General features: G+C 39.3%; 1 protein-coding gene across 3 annotated transcripts in view; it reads left to right on the top strand.

The window, feature by feature from the left end:
• slc4a7 (solute carrier family 4 member 7) overlaps positions 1–19,096 on the top strand; it is a 36,282-nt gene that overhangs the window by 2,795 nt on the left and 14,391 nt on the right. For 2 of the 3 annotated variants that reach the window (XR_008908610.1, XM_056763522.1), the window contains exons 2-8: positions 9,487–9,568; positions 12,455–12,598; positions 13,540–13,678; positions 13,997–14,157; positions 14,257–14,406; positions 15,057–15,458; positions 17,375–17,490. Coding sequence is in view for 2 of the 3 variants with exons in the window: in XM_056763522.1 (XP_056619500.1) it covers positions 9,487–9,568; positions 12,455–12,598; positions 13,540–13,678; positions 13,997–14,157; positions 14,257–14,406; positions 15,057–15,458; positions 17,375–17,490 (1,194 nt within the window). In the remaining variant the exon portion in view is untranslated. Of the gene's footprint in view, positions 1–9,486; positions 9,569–12,454; positions 12,599–13,539; positions 13,679–13,996; positions 14,158–14,256; positions 14,446–15,056; positions 15,459–17,374; positions 17,491–19,096 lie in introns of all 3 variants that reach the window. The other variant, XM_056763523.1, reaches the window with a different exon arrangement.

The following is a 19,096-nucleotide window of genomic DNA, read 5'->3' as shown; positions in this document are numbered from 1 at the left end:
TTTTTCACATCCAATTCGCTTGACATGCTAGCAGGACACCAGTTAGGCCAAAGTACTCGAATGCGGTTGATATACTCATGCTTTTATTTACATTAAAAACATTGTGTCTGTAAATAGGGTTACTTTTGATTTACCTTAATAGTTTATAATGCGAGACATAAGGGCTTATGTTTTCGTATAAACAGCAAGCAGAGGGCCTTTGCTACATTGGTTTATTCTGTAAACAGTTTTAATATCTTCTAAAGATAGTAATGGTTTAGTATTTAAGCAAAAATTTAATATCTGCCAAGATATATTGATACTTAAATGTGTTACCTAATCAGTTAACCTAATCATTCAAAAACCATCAAATTTCCTTTTCAGCCAATTGCGTTACATAACAAGAAATTGGTTATTGTTTTTGCTATTATATTAACATTGTCTATGTTGTATTAATTCCCTTTAGTTGTTTAATGTGTTTTATACATTTATTTGACAATGATGGCCAGAGACTAAAAAAAATCCACCGAAGCTTTTTTTCTCTTGGTCATTGATGCCCTGAGACTGGCAGTTTCTAACTCGTCTGTACTCCTACTGGATCTATCTGCTGCTTTTGACTGTGAGTGTCTCTGGAATGGTGCTACAATGGTTCAAGTCTTACCTCTCCTGGAGAAGTGAGGTCTCTGATTCCCAACATCTCAATACATGGGTGCCTCAGGCCTCAGTCATTGGACCGTTGCCCTTTTCCGTATACGACATCCCTAGGTTCTGTCATTCGGAAACATGGCTTTTCATTGCTATGCGAATGATACACAACTCCACCTGTTATTTTAGCCAGACGATCTGACTGCTTCTGCATGCATCTCAGTATGCCTGATTGACATTTGCCTCTGGATGATGGACCACCACCTGCAGTTGAACCTTGCAAAATCAGAACTGCTTGTAATGCCGCCCGACCCAAAGATTCATCATAACCTCTCCATTCACCTAGGCTCAGACTGGACTATTATACGCTAATCCGCTACTGGCTGAACTTCCAGCCTGCAAAACCAAACCTCTCCAGAATGCAGCAGCAAGAGTGGTCTTCAATGAACCGGAGAGAACACACTTGACTCCTCTCTTCATTAAGTTACATTGGCTCCCTATAGTCGCTCGCTTAAAATTAAAAGCTCTTCTCTGGGCATACAAGACCACCACCGGTTCGACACACCTGTATCTTCACTCGCTAATCCAGATTTATGAACCCGCCAGATCCCCACGCTCTGCTAACGAACAAAGTCTTGTAGTGTCATCCCAAAAAGAGAAATAAACAATTGTCACAGATTCTCTGGATCAGTTTTTTTGGTCCGTTGAACGTGTTCTATCATAGCAGTACTGCGCTTGTTCAGATGAAAGATTAGATGGCATGGGGTTTGTCATTGTTGTCTGTCTGGAGAATCAGCAGCTCTCAGGGGTGCTGGAACCCAGCTGACAATGCTGTTGATAAAGCCACAGAGGGCACAGGCATAAGCTCAGCAGGTTTAGAACAGTTCTGAACACAATTATCAGACGCTTTGACCTGTCTGCATCCAGCCAATACAGCAGTCAACACGGTTCGTTTGTTACTGCTGATTCACAACAAGTCTTTCCAGTCCCTCTTGTTTATTTCTGTTTAGAGTAATCCTTTGAAAATATAATCCTTAACTTCTTATTAAACATTGTGTAATGTCAATACGGTGGTCTATGCGTGTATTAAATAGGTTAAACCACAATCTACAGTACAGACATCTTTTGTCTAACATTTTCTGCAGATTTGAAAACCGTTGAGAGCCAGACTCTCCAGCATATTTTATTCTTTAGTTATATATGACATAAAGAAAGTAAGAACACAGAGTGATGATTTGAGACTCCAGGTCAAAGTCTGTATTGGTAATATTTATATCCATGTCTTGTATTAGGCATCTCTGTTTTGTTTGCTGTGCTAATCTCATCAGTAAATGTTACTTCTCTACTCTATTAATAGAAACAAAATCTTTACAAATGTTTATTTGAATGGGACTAGACAGAGTCCAACCAAAGATGTCCGTATGCATAGCTCACTGGGTGCTGTGTGGGTAAACTGTTATCCTGCATCATTAAACAAACACACTTCACCCTATCCATATGGCAACACTAGTGCTATCTCTGAATACAGTATTACAGTAACGTTAGGATATAGGGCCGAGTCTGTACACAATCACATTGTCCATGCACACATTATAAAAAAAAACCAGGAACAACCTAAACGTTATAAAATCCATAAAAGCTTTTCCTTCAATAAAATAGCTCGGGTGAACTGTTTTGGCCCGTTGGGGGGTGTTATTATGAGTGTGACTGCTGGTTGTACTATCATAAACAAGTCCCATATAAAGAGGCATCAGTTCTGCAATTATGATTCAGAAAATACTTGACTTCCTGGAGCTTGTAGATATTTCAGTTTACTGTTTCGAACGGTGTGTTAAGAGTGTAGTGTTATTATTACTTAGATGGCCTTTATTCATTTTATTTGTCAAACAACTTTCTGGATGACCTTTATGCTGCATGCGCTGCTCGTGACTTTAAACTTACCTACTATGTTCTGGGTTAGTGTCACTCGCATTCAGTCAAATTACTCGTCATGACAAATTATAAATATTTTGCTAAAGAAATGCACTTTTGAGTAATACATTTAAAATAAAATGCCTAGATTATAATGTGCCAAAGCAGCCATACATTAGGATAATTCAAAATGATGGTCTAATGGTAGATTCATTCTGGGAGTTTTAATGAAGACATTTCTCAATACCCAACAAGTGGCTCTTTGCAGGAGCTCAAGCAGTTCTATTTTATAATTCAAACATCTTACAATGGTTACTAGGGTAAGAGCAGGAACTCCTCATTCAAATAGACTTCGCAGCTCCTCGTATTTAATTACAGCTTCACTGCTTGAAGGGCACAACTTCTCACAATGGTAACTGTGTTGTCAGTGGCAACAAGTATGCATTCTTCCTCTTTGAGAGCATAATATAAGTATGCATGCTTTTAGCATTATAGCATAGTTTGTGGTGTGTGTAATATTTGGTCTCTGTACTGCTTTATATATAAGATAACATAACATAACAAAGTCAGATTTTTTTTGCCATTAAAATCCCTTAACTTTCTACTGTATGCTTTGACATACATTTGTGAGGTCATAAACCCCCCTATTATTTGCAATTTTAGATTACATTACATTGTTTACTAAATTGTAAATTATTATGTTTATTATTAAAGCAGCAGTTTTTAATGTGAATGCCAACTGTACCACCAGAAACAACATTGAAATGGACTAAATGACCAATTAAAAACAATTCATCCATTGATTAATCATTTTAATGTTTCTGTTTTGTACTGGTCACGTGTGTTTTTATATATACAGTATATAGCACATTATTCTTCCAGCCCTGAATGTCCTTTAACACTTGCAGGGCAATGCCACGCAGTCCCCTCATTCCCAGCGCGCACTCCATGTATAGCTCCGGTCGTGTTTCAGTACAAGCGCTCTCTCTTTTCATTTGTGGAAAAACACATACATGCAACACAACAACACAACTCACACACACACCCATTAACACACACTGATCCTGCTCCAGGATATAAATAACACTTCTTGTTGAGGTCTTCGGAATCAGGAGTAAGATCCCATCCGAACGTCATGCGGGTCTCTCTTACTTTCGCTTACATCTTACCAGTGTGTTGCCAGTGATTTGGAGCAGTTGCCGGGTTAGGTGCGCATGTGAAGCAGACCTTTCACTTTTTGGTCTTGGTAGATGAGAATCACTGTTTTGAGGAAGTGTGTTGAGGTTTCCACTTCAAAAGCTGTGTAGACTATTATTTCATTTTTGCTTTAACCTTTCATATTCATCCGTGTTTTTCATCTGTAACTCTGGTAGCGGACACTTTGGATGAGAAGCATTGCTGAATGATTCTTAACTCTGGCCTTGAGTGACTACATCAGTATTGTTTTTATGTGGTGCTCCCCGGCATTCGATTTCTCCGTGAAAACATTTGGCAGGCCCACCCCAGGGTCTGTGAACAATGGAGAACTACTGGGGAGACATTGTGAATCTGAGGAGCACCAGAAGAGCTACGATCTTCTCGGTATGTTTCTGGGCACATCATTGTGTGCTTGATGATTGTGTTTGAGCAGATGATTTTTTTATCATGAGCATGATTTAAGCATGATTTAGATTTCAGATTCTGCGTAGCTCATCAAATATGTTTTGGCTTTGTATCAAGAGTTTGCTCGTGGGATCCTGTTTCAAAATATTGCCATAGGAGCACAGGGCACATGGGTTTAGCATGAAATGTAATTAACTTGAGAGTGAAATCTGGTGGTTTTCACATGAATTGGGACTGAATCTCTCACTAGATCGGAGACACCCGTCTGTCACATGTGGTTATGGCTTTCAATTCTATGTCCACATTAGACACATTTGCTACGTTTTGCCCTTTGGGCTGATATCCGATGCCACACACTCAGGAATGCTTGGACAGAGGCCCTTGGTAGGACAAGGCCACCTTGGTTTTTTTTAATACACTGGAGTCACTGTGAAAGTCCTGGAAGAGGTTTTAATTTGGTCACTGGCATCTAAACATTATCACCATTATATTAATCAGTTGTCTGTAAGGATGAGTTCATAGATGACATGATCGGTGGAAATTCTCCTGCCAATACTAAAAGGTAGTTTATTTTTTTGTTATGCAAAGTAACCAATGATGGCTATTGTTATAAATATACAGTTGACACAATATATTTATATTTTAAAAATATCTCGAAATAATTAAATTGGTTTTATAGAACGATACTTGTTGAGAGAAAGAGAGAGTTTTTTTTTTTATTTGTATTCAAAGAATAGATTTGTCTTAAGTCGTTTTTTGGACAGAGTTAGGAAGAATGTTCCACCAGAAAGGAGTTGTGAAGGAGAATGAGCGGAAAAGTGATTTACTGCCCTTTTGAGAAGGCAATACAAGATGCGCTCATTTGCTGAACGCAGGGTTCTTGATGGGTTGTCGAAGGGTGTGAAAGTATGCCGGTGCCGATCCAGTTATAGTCCTGTAGGCATGCATTAGTGTCTTGAATCTGATACGGGCGCCTTCAACAGGCAGCCTCTGGAGAGATATGAATAGGGATGTCACGTGAGCCCTTTTGGGCTCTTGGAAGATGAGGCATGCTGCTTCATTCCATACCAGCTGATAGCCTTTGCAGGAAGACCAGCAAGGAGAGCATTGCCGTAGTCCAACCTTGAGATCACCAGGGCCTGGACAAGGACTTGTGCAGCATGCTCAGTGAGATGGGATCAAACCTTTCTATTGTGAAATAAGGCATATCGGCATGACCGCGTTGTCTATGCAATGTGATTATTGAATATAATTCTAGATCGGGTATTGGTGACAATTGGCCCAATCTGAAATAAAATTTATTCTGGGCAATGTTGGCTCTTAAACTCTTTCGCACTCTTCTTCTCTCCGCACTGCGCAGTGTGACATTATACGCAAGCAACATGCTCTGTATGCAGGTGAACAAAGTAACATATGGAGCCTCATTTAGAGAACAGCATGGAGCAAGCAACAAAACCCGCAATTTAGAGGTATTTTGCAACAGCAATTCAAACAAGTTCCACCGCTTTTTGCAATATATGTAATAAAACAAATTTAATGAAGCATTTACAGATATTTCATTGCAAAGAGCATCTTATAAACTAAGCAGTTGTAGAGATTTAGTTTCTATTTTACTGTACATGTTTACCAAGCTAGTAAAGCTGTTGTTGTTTTTTGCTGCTTTTGTTTTGGATGTTTAATTCCTATTTGCACTTTAATTTTGAATGTCAAGTTTAAGTTGGTGAACTTGTTGTTTTATTTTGCAATTGCTGCAGTGATGCTAGTTTGATAAATAATTCACTAAACTTGTGAATAATTTGTTTGTTATTTTGTTTGTTTGTTTGGTTAGAAAATTATTGTTCAAGTCGAGCCTCATGCAGGGTTCCAGACTAACTTTTTTTACTGGGGCACTGTAGCCCATGACTGAAAATGTTTTGGAGCGCAAGCAGAACATTTATGGGCACACCTTAAATCCGCCTGCAATGCAATTATTGACAAAATAGCTGTACTACTGACAAATACTTTGATAATAAATACAAATCACAGAAATTACGATGTGCTGTTTTATTTACATTTCAGTGTGATATGATATTACTCAATACAAATTCATACGGAATCTGCAGCGTTTACATTTGTACAGTAATGTAAATATGTGTAAATTTGTTAAAACATGAAAATCGTGCATGTCATATTATATGAAAAAGCATATATTTTATTGTTTAGTGTTAAAAAAAATTCTGAACTCCTCCTTGGTTAGTTTCGTTTTAAATGTCTCAAATATAAAATCTTTCATCCTCAGGCTCAAGAAATCTGTCAAATCAAACAGCTAATCGTAGAAATGCACTCACGTTCTGCATGTAAACTTGTCAATGATGGGAAAGCAACGACAGCGAGTAACATCAGTCACTCAGTACGGCAAGCAGCTCCGGACTCTCCCCTTCTCAAACACATAGGCTTACACTGGTGGACTCGCGATTTACTTGTCTTTTCACATGGCATAAAACCACTAGAAAAAATTGGCAGGTAGCACATGCGCGAGTACTTTTGCGCGTCTCAAAAACAGGTTGTAAAATGCGACCATTTGTTTGCAGTCTGGAGCCCTGTGATGCCATTCACAGTGATGCATACAGTTTAAGTAATTCAGCACTTAATTCTTTTTACCTTAGTATCGGAACGGTGCTCGATATTGGCCAATACTTAACTTGAGGTTACAGGTATCCTAATCGGTATCGGAAGCAAAAAAGGTGGATCAGAACATCCCTATTATGTAGTATATATACAGTACAACAGGCACAATCTTGCAGATGCAGGGATAATGTGTATCACCATCTCATGGAAAGTTATAGCTATTTTACAAGGTTGATATTGAGTAATTCGTATGAATTCGTATGATAATATTTGTACGTTTTAGTAGGACTTTCGCGGGCAGTGATGTTTGAGGCTTCAGAATGGCCGTTTTCAAGTATTCACACTTTTTTTGCACTTCTTACAAATACATGAGAATTAGCCACCTCGCAAAACAGTTACGAATTCCTGTGAGTCCTGGCAGTTCGAGAAGAAAATTATTGGTTAAACTAGGGACAAAATGCTCAGTTAAAGTATTTTCATTCACTTTATTTTATGTCTCTTTGTTATGTATTTGCAATAAAATAATAACTTATTAAAACTTATTTCCAGTAGTTATTCTGCCTTGTGGTTATTTTAAGATAGACATAGACAACCTCACAGACATGTGGCATCTCTGGAACTAAATCCCTGTTATCCTTCCAGGATATTGTGATTATTACACAACTGTTGGATATGACATGATTTATTTTTACACTGCACTTTGGGTGCACACGAAAACGAAATGTCTGAAATAGTTTCAAGAAATAATAGCTGGGAATGTTGGGTTGAACAAGTTCACCACAGTTACATCATACTTTGACTAAGACATGTCACCGAATAGTTGACATAATTGTTAGTTACGTTGTGCAAAACTACGTAAGCAACATATTTTCGAAAATGACTACGTGGCGGGATGCCTTTACAATTAATAGACGCAGACAAAGACATGTAGAATTAGATAAAATGTACTTTTATGCATGTTTACTCTACATTTGACATGGAAGTTGCTGCAGTAGTCCGTAATCATGCAGGGGACTAAATGCATGAATGCTGTGACATTTGTTTCACCATTGATTCAAACAGTGAACCACTGACCCTTAAGATTTAATTCAGAGCAAGAACAAGAATGTTACTTTGTAGGTTATCAAATAATTGGGTGTATTTTAATTGATGTAGCAATGTTTCTTTATTTGATATTGCTTTGTTTTTAAGTGTCATCACAGGAAAGGTAGCGGTTCTTTTGTTTTCTTACAGATCTACCACCAAGTGCACTATCTGGAGATTTGAACCTTGTAGAAGCAATGTTAGGGAATTGTGAGAATTGTCTTATTGTCTGGGGGACTTAAACAAATACGCACCAGGGGGACTTAGGGGCATAGTCCTTAGAGAACCCTGTGTAGCATCTGGAAAAATGTCTCATAATCACTGATATACACAGTCTCTGATATACCATCTCCTTCTAAAGTAACCTCCAAAATGTTCTCACAAATATATAGTACGAGGAGCTGCTGAGAATTTCTGGATAAGGTTGTGTTTTGCGTTCTTTTCTGTCCCAGTTGTACTTTTGGATTCCTTATAGGCTGCAAATGGAAAAATGTTTCTCATTTCACGGTAATCTTCCTGCCCGTGGATTGTGGTTTGTTCCCGATAGCAGAGGAAATGAAGTTCACTTGATTCAGGCCCAATTGTCTTTGTTTAAAAGTTAGTGGCCAGGATGCAACAATTATAGTCCTACATTTATATGGTCTCCAAACATGACTCAACGTTTAAAAGCAGTGGCTGGAAAATATCATAGTGGACCTATTATGGACTAGAATTTGACATACTGGTTCCGTGTGCAACATGCATTTAAGAAAGGCTTTGTAGGTGAAGTTTAGTCTAAGCACTGTCTTAGACAAAATTATACTTTATTAAAGATCCTCTGTATACTGTGTTCCCAGACCCCAATGATGGAACGCAGACAAAAAATTTTCAGCAGGGGCGTAGGGGCCATTATCAGTCACGGGGATACACGTCCCCCTCACTTTTGGAAGATGATCATTGTTTTTCAATCCCTTATCAAGACTCATGCTCTACGTCCCCTCAGCCCCCACCTTTCTACACAAAGCAGATATCAAAGACACACAGATAATAAGCTCTAAAAGCAAGACTTATTTGAGAGACAGATTATTACTTCATGATTTCACTGGAAAACTTCACGATATGACGATTTCACATGTTGTACAATTGTACAAAAATATGCAGTTAGGAAACAAATAAAAATAATGAATCTACACCCCTAATCATCTGAGGTTTTCATGCAAAATAGAAATGCTTTAAATAAGACTTAAAAACTGTAAGACACGTTATTAAATGCATTTGCTCAAATCAAGAATCCTACGTAGAGCAATTTATTTATTTAAGCAAGCACCATTCATATGCTTTATTCTCACAGGTCTTGAAGTTCATCGTATTTTCATATTTAATGACTGTTCTCGTCGGATGAGGTGACGGTGCCTTCCACGTGTTTGGGTCCAGAAAATAAACTCAAGTTGTTTGTTCTGTAACTGGCTGTAGTTCCCGCAGCTCTGTGCCAAGGAACGCAATAGTGCATTGTCAAAGAGACTAATCTTAAAACTACTTATGGTATAAACTCTAAACTATTGCACAATTCTAAACTATAGCCAGATGAGAGCGGCAGAAACCGGAACGGTCACATGTTGGACTGTTTGCTTGTTCGGGTATGAGATATATTCATTTATCTGCGTCTCTCTTTCTACTCAGGGCAATGATGAAGAAGCTGTTGTTGATCATGGGAAAACCAGCTCCACCATCAACACAAACTTTGAAAAAGAGGAACTTGAAAGTAAGTGATGCAACACTGTCAACACATGGCACTTTTTCGTGCATCGCCGTATCTTCTCGAGGACCATCTGTTTTTTAAGCATGTGCATGTCTGGGGGGGCTATGTGTTTAAAACATACTGATTAAAACCATCCAGTCACCTCATTTTACTATCTGGCTTGCTCACTGAGGTTACCAACCTCCAATGCACCTCAAAGTTCCTCAGGCATCTCCCAGCGGCCCATGTTCTCAGGTGATTTATATCAGATGTCTGAAGTGTGCTGGGGTTCTCGGGGCTGCTGGAGGTATTAGGTGTTCAGTAACAGAAGAGTAAGCCAAGAAATGTCTTGAACTTACAAACCACTTGCTCATTCCTTCACTCATGTGAGGAGACACTTGAACTATATCTGGTTTTTACAACATTCATATTGAGTGAACTTATTACCTTACAAGAGAATTGAGAGTTTTGGATGATTTAAATATAGTGTGGACCTTTTTATGATGGATGGAGAGTTTTAGACAGGGTGGCTAATGGTTGATATAATGCTGGCCTTGTATACCGTCGTGGAAAAAATTGAGAGACCATTCCAGTTATGCCTTTATTAAGCATTTCTGCATGTGTTGTGGAAATTCCAGTACAGTGTCTGTTGAATTTCGATAGATGCAAATTTCACGAATGACATAAAGTCAGCAATGGGAAAGACTGAGATAATGCCAAGATCCAAGAAAGTAAAAAAAAAAATCAGGATTAGGCCATCCTTAAACATGAATGTGAACATGTTTTGTTTGCAGTATTCAAGATAGTTTTTATTATTTTGACCTGTTTGAATGTTCAGTTTTCTGCAAATAAAAATATTTTTTATTAGAATTTGGGAGAAAGTCAATAGTTCACAGAATGGAACAAAATGATTTTTTTTTAAACACAGGTCTTTAAATAGGAAATTCAGGAAAACTTAAATATTTTTGCAGTCGTTTAATATCTGGCCTTTTTTAATACAATTTATGCACAATTAATTATGCATGTATACGCAAGTACATAAAAACCTGGAATTATGTGTTTCAAACAGAGACGCCGATAAACAGGCAAAACTGATCATTTGCAGTTAATTATGAAAACACACACACAAAAGTTCTCAGATCACAATTCACACAATATCTACTTGAATTTTATTAAGAAAATCGGTAGATTTTAAAAAGGCTATAGGTCGATTTTGACTATAAGCTAACTGTTCAGTTTCACAATGATTTTCAGGATTGGTTTTAACGTTTGACAATGTGCCTCAGATGTTTAATATAATTCTGACATGATAGTAATGAGTTGGAGTCTTTCAAAGCGTTTTTTCATGCTAGGACGTACAGGCCTTTACGCTGACCCCCCGCTTGTTTTAAGAGCATTAAGATGGATCAGAAGCCAGCTCAAGGTTTAATTTACGAAACTGCTCCTGGCAAGGTTATGCCTTCGGTTCCTGTAGCATTAACCACACACGCATTCTTTAAGCAAAACACCATCCTGCACGTTTTTCGTCTCTTTCATTTGTTTTTCATTCTGCGTCAGTTTTTGGGCACACATGTAGCGGGAACTTTTTGCAAGCGTGTCATAATAGTAATAGCATGTTTTCCCATTTCATTATGCTGACTGTTAAGTTGGATCTCAGGCTTCGTGAGCACTCCGTTCTGCCAAACTTGTATCATGAGTTAATCGTAGATCAGTATTTTGTTTCTTTTTAGTGCCAAACAATGCTCCCTTGTTGCATCTTTATAATGCTGATCATTTTCAATGGTTTGATTTGTTATTTTAATTATAGCTTTCCACATGCAGGCTCTTCCTTCAAAGGTTGTTGTTTAGGGGAGTGACAGATATATCTGAAGAAGGTTTACAATTGGCTGACCCTCCTCCTCTTTTCCTTATAGCCCACAACTGAATGTGTTGCTTTGTTTCTGAACTGATTTTTGCTTCACAAAGCAGATCAACATAAAAGCTGCTTTGTTTTAAATGCAATCCCAACCTGTTATTATTATTATTAGTATTCGAGTCTTATTCATGCACCCTTGAGACCTTTGCCCTCAGTGTGGTGCTTTTCTTAAAGTCAACCGTGCATGTTTGTTTGCTGTGGAATAAAATGCGTGCTTTGTGGTGTTGATGGGTGTTGTGCTGCATGTAAGAAGCACTCTGCAGATTTGAGGGCATGATAGAAGTGTCCAAAAGTTTTGTAAGATGTTTTTTAGTGCTGCTGTGGCCAACGAAGTGTGTACTCACGTCTTAAGCCTCCTATGCATTCTCTGTGCAGGCAAGCGTGTGAAACTGATGTAGACACGGCAAGCGTTTCCATAGACCACACATGCGCTCACGCTGCAAACACTCCCTTCCTTTTTCTACGTGCAAGGTTCCACTTAATGAAGTTATCTTTAAATTGCTTGGTGTTTTCTTTCCTATTTGACATCACTGAGATGACGCACTGATCATGTGAAAGCTCTGTTTTCAAGAAGTGTTTTCACAAAGAAGCTCAAGCGTGGGTAGGAAATGTACCTGTAAACTTTCATTAAAATGTGCACGTTTGTTGTAAGTGTTTTAAAATTGTTAGTTCTCAGTAATTTTGTTTGCTAAAGAGACTATGTAAGAAGCCCAAGACCCTATCACCATGGTATTTTTGGACATTATGTCTCTTTCCCCGACAAATAAATAAGGTTCTGTTCTTAGTTGTGAATGAAGTTGTCTGTGTTTTTGGATAGAGCATAATAGAGAAATATTGTGGCATATGTAACTTGAAATGTGGGTCAGGAAATCATTTGGCTTAAATGTCTGGAAAACTGTTTGTATTTGATCTCTGTTTTCATGCCTGTGATGAACCTCAACATGACATTTGCAGTTCTGGGCAGGTGAATCACCGTGAAGTCGCTCTCTTTTTAGGTCACAGGGCAGTGTACGTTGGCGTTCATGTACCTCTAGGAAGAGAAGGCAGACGTAGACACCGTCACCGTGGTCATCGGCACCATCGGAAAAGAAAGGACAGAGGGTCAGATAGAGAAGACGGCAGAGAATCTCCATCAAACGGTAAGACTACAATATACAGCATACAAATGTGACTAGGCTTGTCACAATAGTAAATTTTTGTTTGGCGATAAATTGCATCACAATAATTGCCAAAGTGGATATTATTGCCATTTTATAAATATTTCATGCCACTGATGAAGTAATGATAATATAATAGTGCAAGTACACCCTTTTAAAGACAAAAGTGCTTTTTAAAATAAATAGACTGACACTTTCGGTCCCTAATTATGATTGGTTGATTTAAGTCACAAGGTGTTGTGGTGAAATGAAGGGCAAGCATAGCCCTTGATATGTGAACTCTGAAGAGACCAGCACGATTGTATATCATTATGTGACCTTTTAAAATAGCTTCACTTGCCTAAAGGGCGATTCACATGCGTTATTTCAAATGGAGACACGCGACAGGCATGCGCAAAAAGCCGCATCGAGCTGGAATGGTTTAACTTTTCAGAGTGCTCTCGCTTTCAGCGCGGTTTTAGGTGCAAAATGTGAACTTCCCCTAATGGAGCAACGAAAAAAGTGGTGTTCCATTTGTGAGGTACCTTTCAAAGGACCAAAAACGTGTATTATATTTAGGTGTATTCTTACATGTGCCTTGTCATATTGTCATATTTAACTGGCTTTATTCATCAGGAAAACCCAGTATAACTTTGTGATTTTGTGGGTTTGTGAGCATGTCAACGCTTTTGACACACATACATAGGGCAGCACTAAAAGTGTGATCGGATAATATGTTAATGTCATTCATTTTTATGTAAACAATATAACATTTTTATATAAACAGAATTGCGATTTATTGCATCACTAAAAACTACAGATGTCAAATTTATATATCGCGTGATAAGTCAACTATTCTGACAGGCCTGAATGTGACTTATAATAAAAAGTGGTGTCCTGTTTGGTAATGTGCATCTGCGTTTGCTTTTCTCTAATGGGTACAGACACCCCCTCACAGAGGGTCCAGTTTATTCTGGGCACTGAGGATGATGATGAAGAGCACATCCCTCACGACCTCTTCACAGAGTTAGACGAGCTGTCCTTCCGTGAAGGACATGTGTACGAGTGGAAAGAAACGGCTAGGTAAGGAAAGAGTTCTGTGAATTGAAATCACCCCTCACTTAAACATTAAGGTCCGGTTTCACAGACAAGGCTTAAAGCTAGTCCCAGGCTTTAATGAATGTTTGAGCTGTCTCAACTGAAAATAGCTTGCCCTAACGTATCTTAAAATATGTCAGCGCCATTGTTTTGTCTAAAGGTGCACATAAGTAATGTTTCTTTCTAAAGCATTTAAATAAAAGTGAGTTAATTATCTTAATTCAACTAAGGCATAGTCCTGGCTTAAGCTAAACCTTGTCTGCGAAACAGGGCCTAAAAGTTTCAACTTCCAATTTTGTGCAGGTGGTTGAAGTTCGAGGAGGACGTGGAGGACGGAGGTGAACGCTGGAGCAAACCCTACGTCGCCACGCTTTCCCTGCACAGTTTATTTGAATTAAGAAGCTGCATTCTCAATGGCACAGTCATGCTGGACATGAGAGCCAACACCATCGAGGAGATAGCAGGTCACCTCCCCAGCTTTCTCATGGATGTTTCTTCAGATTAGCTTGCTTATAAATCTAGCCACAAATAACATTTATAAATCGAAAATCTGCCGTTTTCAGATATGGTTCTAGACAACATGGTGGGTTCAGGGCAGCTGGACGAGGATTTGAGGGAGAACGTGCGGGAAGCCATGCTGAAGCGACACCACCACCAGAACGAGAAGAAACTGAGCAATCGCATCCCGCTCGTGCGCTCCTTCGCCGACATAGGCAAGAAACACTCAGACCCGCACTTGCTTGAGAGGAATGGTGAGGGCTTTTGCTTTGCTTGACCCAGTTTTTGTGTTGATATTTACTCTTGATCCTCTTAACTCAATAATAACCCTCCGTTCCCACCACAAAGAAAGAATGAAGAAAAATACGGTGCTCCTTGCTTCTGTGTCCAGCCATTTTTAAAGGTATCCAGCAGGGCGTAAACATGACAAGGCATATCTTCAGGGCTAAAACAGTGTTTGACATGTGCATGGGGAGTTTCGTTGACTGTGATTTCGGGCCGTCATTGCGTGCTGTGTTTTTCGTCTCACCAGAATGCCTTTAAGAAAAGGTTTGATTGATAGTGTTGTTGTTGCATGTCACTGATCAGTTAGGCACCCAGGTTCAGCAAATAAAAAAATACCAAAATTAATAAACCATTCAGTTCACTTAGTTTTTCGGTGTGATTAACCTCTGATCTTTGTAAACCTGCGTCTTATTGCACGGTACGTTCTTTGCCTCCTCACATCATTCCAGCTTTTCCACCTTCCCCAGTCCAACTGATCTTTTCTCATTTAATTCATAGATGTTAATTTATTCCATCCGCAGCCTGTTTACTTTCTTTTCCTCTCTTCATACTCTTCATCATCCCGCACCGGTCCCATCAGGTGAGGGTCTCTCCGCCTCCCGTCTGTCTCTCCTCCTCCGCAGCTCCTCCATTTCCACTCCCCTCAACTCGCGCCGTCCCTCCAGAGACTCCCGCGGTTCCCGCTCCTCCATCATCCTCAACCACCTCCTCCCCAGTGCCAACTCCACCCCCTCCGCCTCCCCTAATGTCACCCCTCACAACACGCCCCCCACCCCCCGCAGAGCTCCATCTCCTCCCCGCTTTCCAGGACCCTCCCTGCAGGTGCCCGAGCTGCTCGTGGTGCGGGGAGAGAGAGCGGACATTCCGAAGGTCATGGTGTTCCCGCCCGACGAGGAGGAACCGTGGTTGTCTGCCAGTCAGGAGGAGCAGGTGGTGCCCGAGCCTGCCAGACTGGCACAGCTCCTGCCTCCACCTCAGTCAGGCAAATATCCCATAAGCCCATCAGCATGACGGTGTGCCTCCTGCATGATCACATTTGCTCAGCTTTTTACTCCCTGTATCTGCAACCAGTTTAAGGGAGCGCTTATAGAAATTGGTTTTATATACAAAAATGATTTGCATTATATCGAAGTGACAAAAGATTGTTAAAATGCTAAAGAAAATCCAACTTATTATAAAACCTACTAAAAGGAAATTTGTTAGTTTTATAATCTCCTTGTGTAACATTAATGCTACTTATGACGCGATTTGCCCGACTCTTTCTGTCACGTTATCTCCATATCTCTTTCTCTTTCACTCTTTTGTGCTTCTATCTCTCTCAAACGTTTTCATTGCACCATGTGGCCACTTTTTAAATTTCACTATGAGCAATGATTCACAGATGTTGAACAGCTTGTAAAATGTTTCTAGTTGGTGTCGTCCTTGCTTTCCATGCGCTTATACAAATGTACAAAGAAAGTCCAGTCACATCGCGCCTGCCGGCTCATAGACACCTGCACAAATTTGTATTTGATGTTGAAGACGACCATGTATTTAGACATTGTTTGAACAGTTTCTGGGGGTTAGACATTTGTGAAAAGGTCCCTGTAGCTTAATAGGTAAATCTAATTGACAAGGTCATTTTCCTAAAGATTCGGTTTATCGTTTACTCACCTTCATTAATCAAAAGTTGTATGACTTTTTACTATTTGCAGAACACAAATGAAGATACTTTGAAGAATGTTGGGTACCAAACAACATTGGCCCCCATTGACTTCCATTGTGCAGAAACGAAAACACTGAGACATTTCTCAAAATATCTTCTTTTGTATTGCACATAAGAAAAGTCATATACAGGTTTTGAATGAATAAATGATGGCAAATGTTTGATTTGTAGTGAACTAGTTATAGTCTTAAATCTGTTGCATTTTCATTCCTTCAACGTTCTGCTATAAGCCTAAGGTTTAAGGTTTCCACTGAAGCTATTGGGTCACACGTGTAGAAGAAAATGGAAACAAATCTGTAAAGTAATCCGATCAAATGAAGCATACTACTGTATAAAGGACCTCATGGGTGCTAATAAATCGTCATGTGATAGCAGAAAGCTGCTCGGGACAGTGTAGGTCAGCTGGTCCTGGAATACGTTGTTCCAGAAGTGTAAATGGAGCCTGTTGAAATGAGAGTTGGGTGATGTCATAGAGTTGCTTGTGCTTTACATTGCTGGCAGAGTGTGCAGCGGGCATGCTTCAACCCGGTTGGCTGGTGTTTGCTTGCTGTACGACTCAAAGACTCCGCGTGTCTGTATCAGTTTCTCCTGGGGCCTCCATCTGCAGCTGGAGACGTTCTTGGCCCAAACACACTTCTAAGTGTGTGACTGGGCCCTGGCCAGGAGGAAGTGACATCAGAGAGTTACAATGACATACTTTTCTCTTTGTGTTTACATGGACGACCATAGAAGGAGGGTCTTTTGCTCTCTTTATTTATAAGCTTGCGTGACGTCAAGCGGCAGGCTCCGATAGCAGCCAAGCTTGTTTCCAGGAACTGTCAAGTCCAGCCTCGCACATGTTTACAGGGTCTCTTTATGGTTATTGGATGGATAGGTTTTGCTTGCTGCATCTCTTTAAAGCCAAACGTCATATATGAGCTAGAAACAGTTTGATGTTTCAGAAAATAGGATTTATAAAAAAAAATGATGCTCTCTAATGAATCGTTTGGAAAGTTGCTAGGACCACTTAATAAATGTTTAAATGTTGGCCAGTACGGCATCGCATCGACGAGCATGTGACCCGCTGCATGTCCAGATCAGACCACACAATGAGCGTGTACCTAACCTTTCCTGCATATTAAAGTATTGAGTCACAGTTTAGCAGTCATCTAACTCTCCACATCCACCTATGTCCTGTTTTCTCATCCCACCAGGCCACCTCGCGTCCCCCCAGTCGGCCCCGGGGAACCTGGAAAACAGCAAACCCAGTGAGCACCGTATGAATGGTGCGAGCGGCAGCAGAGAAAACAGCACTGTTGACTTCAGCAAGGTGGGCTTCCTCTACGACAAACCCTACTGGGCCCAGTTGGCGACGGTTGTTTGATTGTAAACATTGGATTTTATGAAGTTGAAGCTTCAACTTCATTAAAACTACTGATAAAAGAGGTTCAACCCATGAACTAATGCAGGCGATAGAAACACTTCGTAATTGGAGGACCTGTCTGCAAGGGCGTTTTAAAATCAAAGGCATTTGTCCATTAATGTATTACCCTGTTTTCAGAGGTTTCCTGATAAGCCAAATAAGCTAATGAAAGTGTTTGATGGTTGGTCTGAGGTTGTTATGGAAATGTAACACGGCTGTATGTTGTAATTCAAGATGGCAGATATACCGCAAACACTGTTGTGACATTCTCCACGTCTGTCTGGTTGGTATCAGGACAAGCGTTCCCCGTTTCGCTGTAGTTTTGGCTCTGTCAGAGGGGCCAGCAGGAGGCCTGCTGTAAGTCTTTATATAGTTGTCACTTCCCTTGTCTTCATGAAGTTGTGTTTGTCGATGTGATGTCTACGTTGGTAATTATCTATTGGTTATAGTGCTGTGTGTCTCGTTGTGTCTCGTGAAGCCGGAGTGAGAAGGACAAATGTTTTCCATGAACGTCCATTCTTTGGCTGAAGCCTTCAGACAGGCTGTCCTTTTACTAGTGTCCTCGTGGGACGTTATCACAAGTTGTTTTGAAGGATGCCCATTATGACCAATATAGGCTGAATAGCAGTTTAGCCAATGACTCGTATATAAAGTTGTGTTAGTTTTTTAAGTATTTAAACCATTTTCAATAAAAAAGAATTAAAAAGTATTTAAAAAGAAAAAAATGCTTATTGTCAAGTAAGACTTGCATAATATTGAATTAAAATGTCATGTATGATAACCTCCTAAATATTATATGTGATACGATAATGCTTTTAATTTGTCAAATCTGTTGAAAATACAGCCAGGGAAAAATGAATAGATCATGCCCTACTTTTATTTATTCACCATTTCTAGATGTATTGTGTCCATTCCAGTCCAGTGTATGTTGAATTTCAACAAAATCAAACCTCAGAAGTGACACAGTCATCCAACAGCAATGTGAAAGACTGACAGCATGATAAGATGATAAAATGAAGGATATCACATAAACAAATAGTTTTTGCAACTTTTCCAAAATACTAATACAAATACATTGTATTCCAAAATACTTGTACAAATATTACTGTTGTATTGCTTAAAAGTGAATATGAACTAGTTTTCTTTGCAGTATTTGAGGTCTAAAAATATAGAGCATCATTTCTGTTAGTTTAAGTATTTTGAGTGTTATTTCTGCAAAATAAATGCAAATAGAAACAGAAAAATCTAAATTTGGGATAAATATTGTTAGTAGTTCACAGAATGAAACAAAACTAACAATTTTACCTAAACATATACCTGTAAATTGTATTTTTTTTTTAAATGGTCTCCTATTTTTTCCCGGCTGTTCTTGGAAAAGATTTTAAAAGTGAACAGCTATGTTTTACTGTTGCAGTACATAAAAGCAAATCTGTTAGTAAACAAGGTTGTTATTAATTATTGGAACTGGCTTTTTTCTGTTACCTGGCTTAGTCGTCCAGGCAATAATTTCTAG

This window comes from Triplophysa dalaica, chromosome 12 (assembly GCF_015846415.1).
Source record: "Triplophysa dalaica isolate WHDGS20190420 chromosome 12, ASM1584641v1, whole genome shotgun sequence".
Lineage (NCBI taxonomy): Eukaryota > Metazoa > Chordata > Actinopteri > Cypriniformes > Nemacheilidae > Triplophysa > Triplophysa dalaica.
This window is presented reverse-complemented; position numbering and strand designations above follow the sequence as displayed.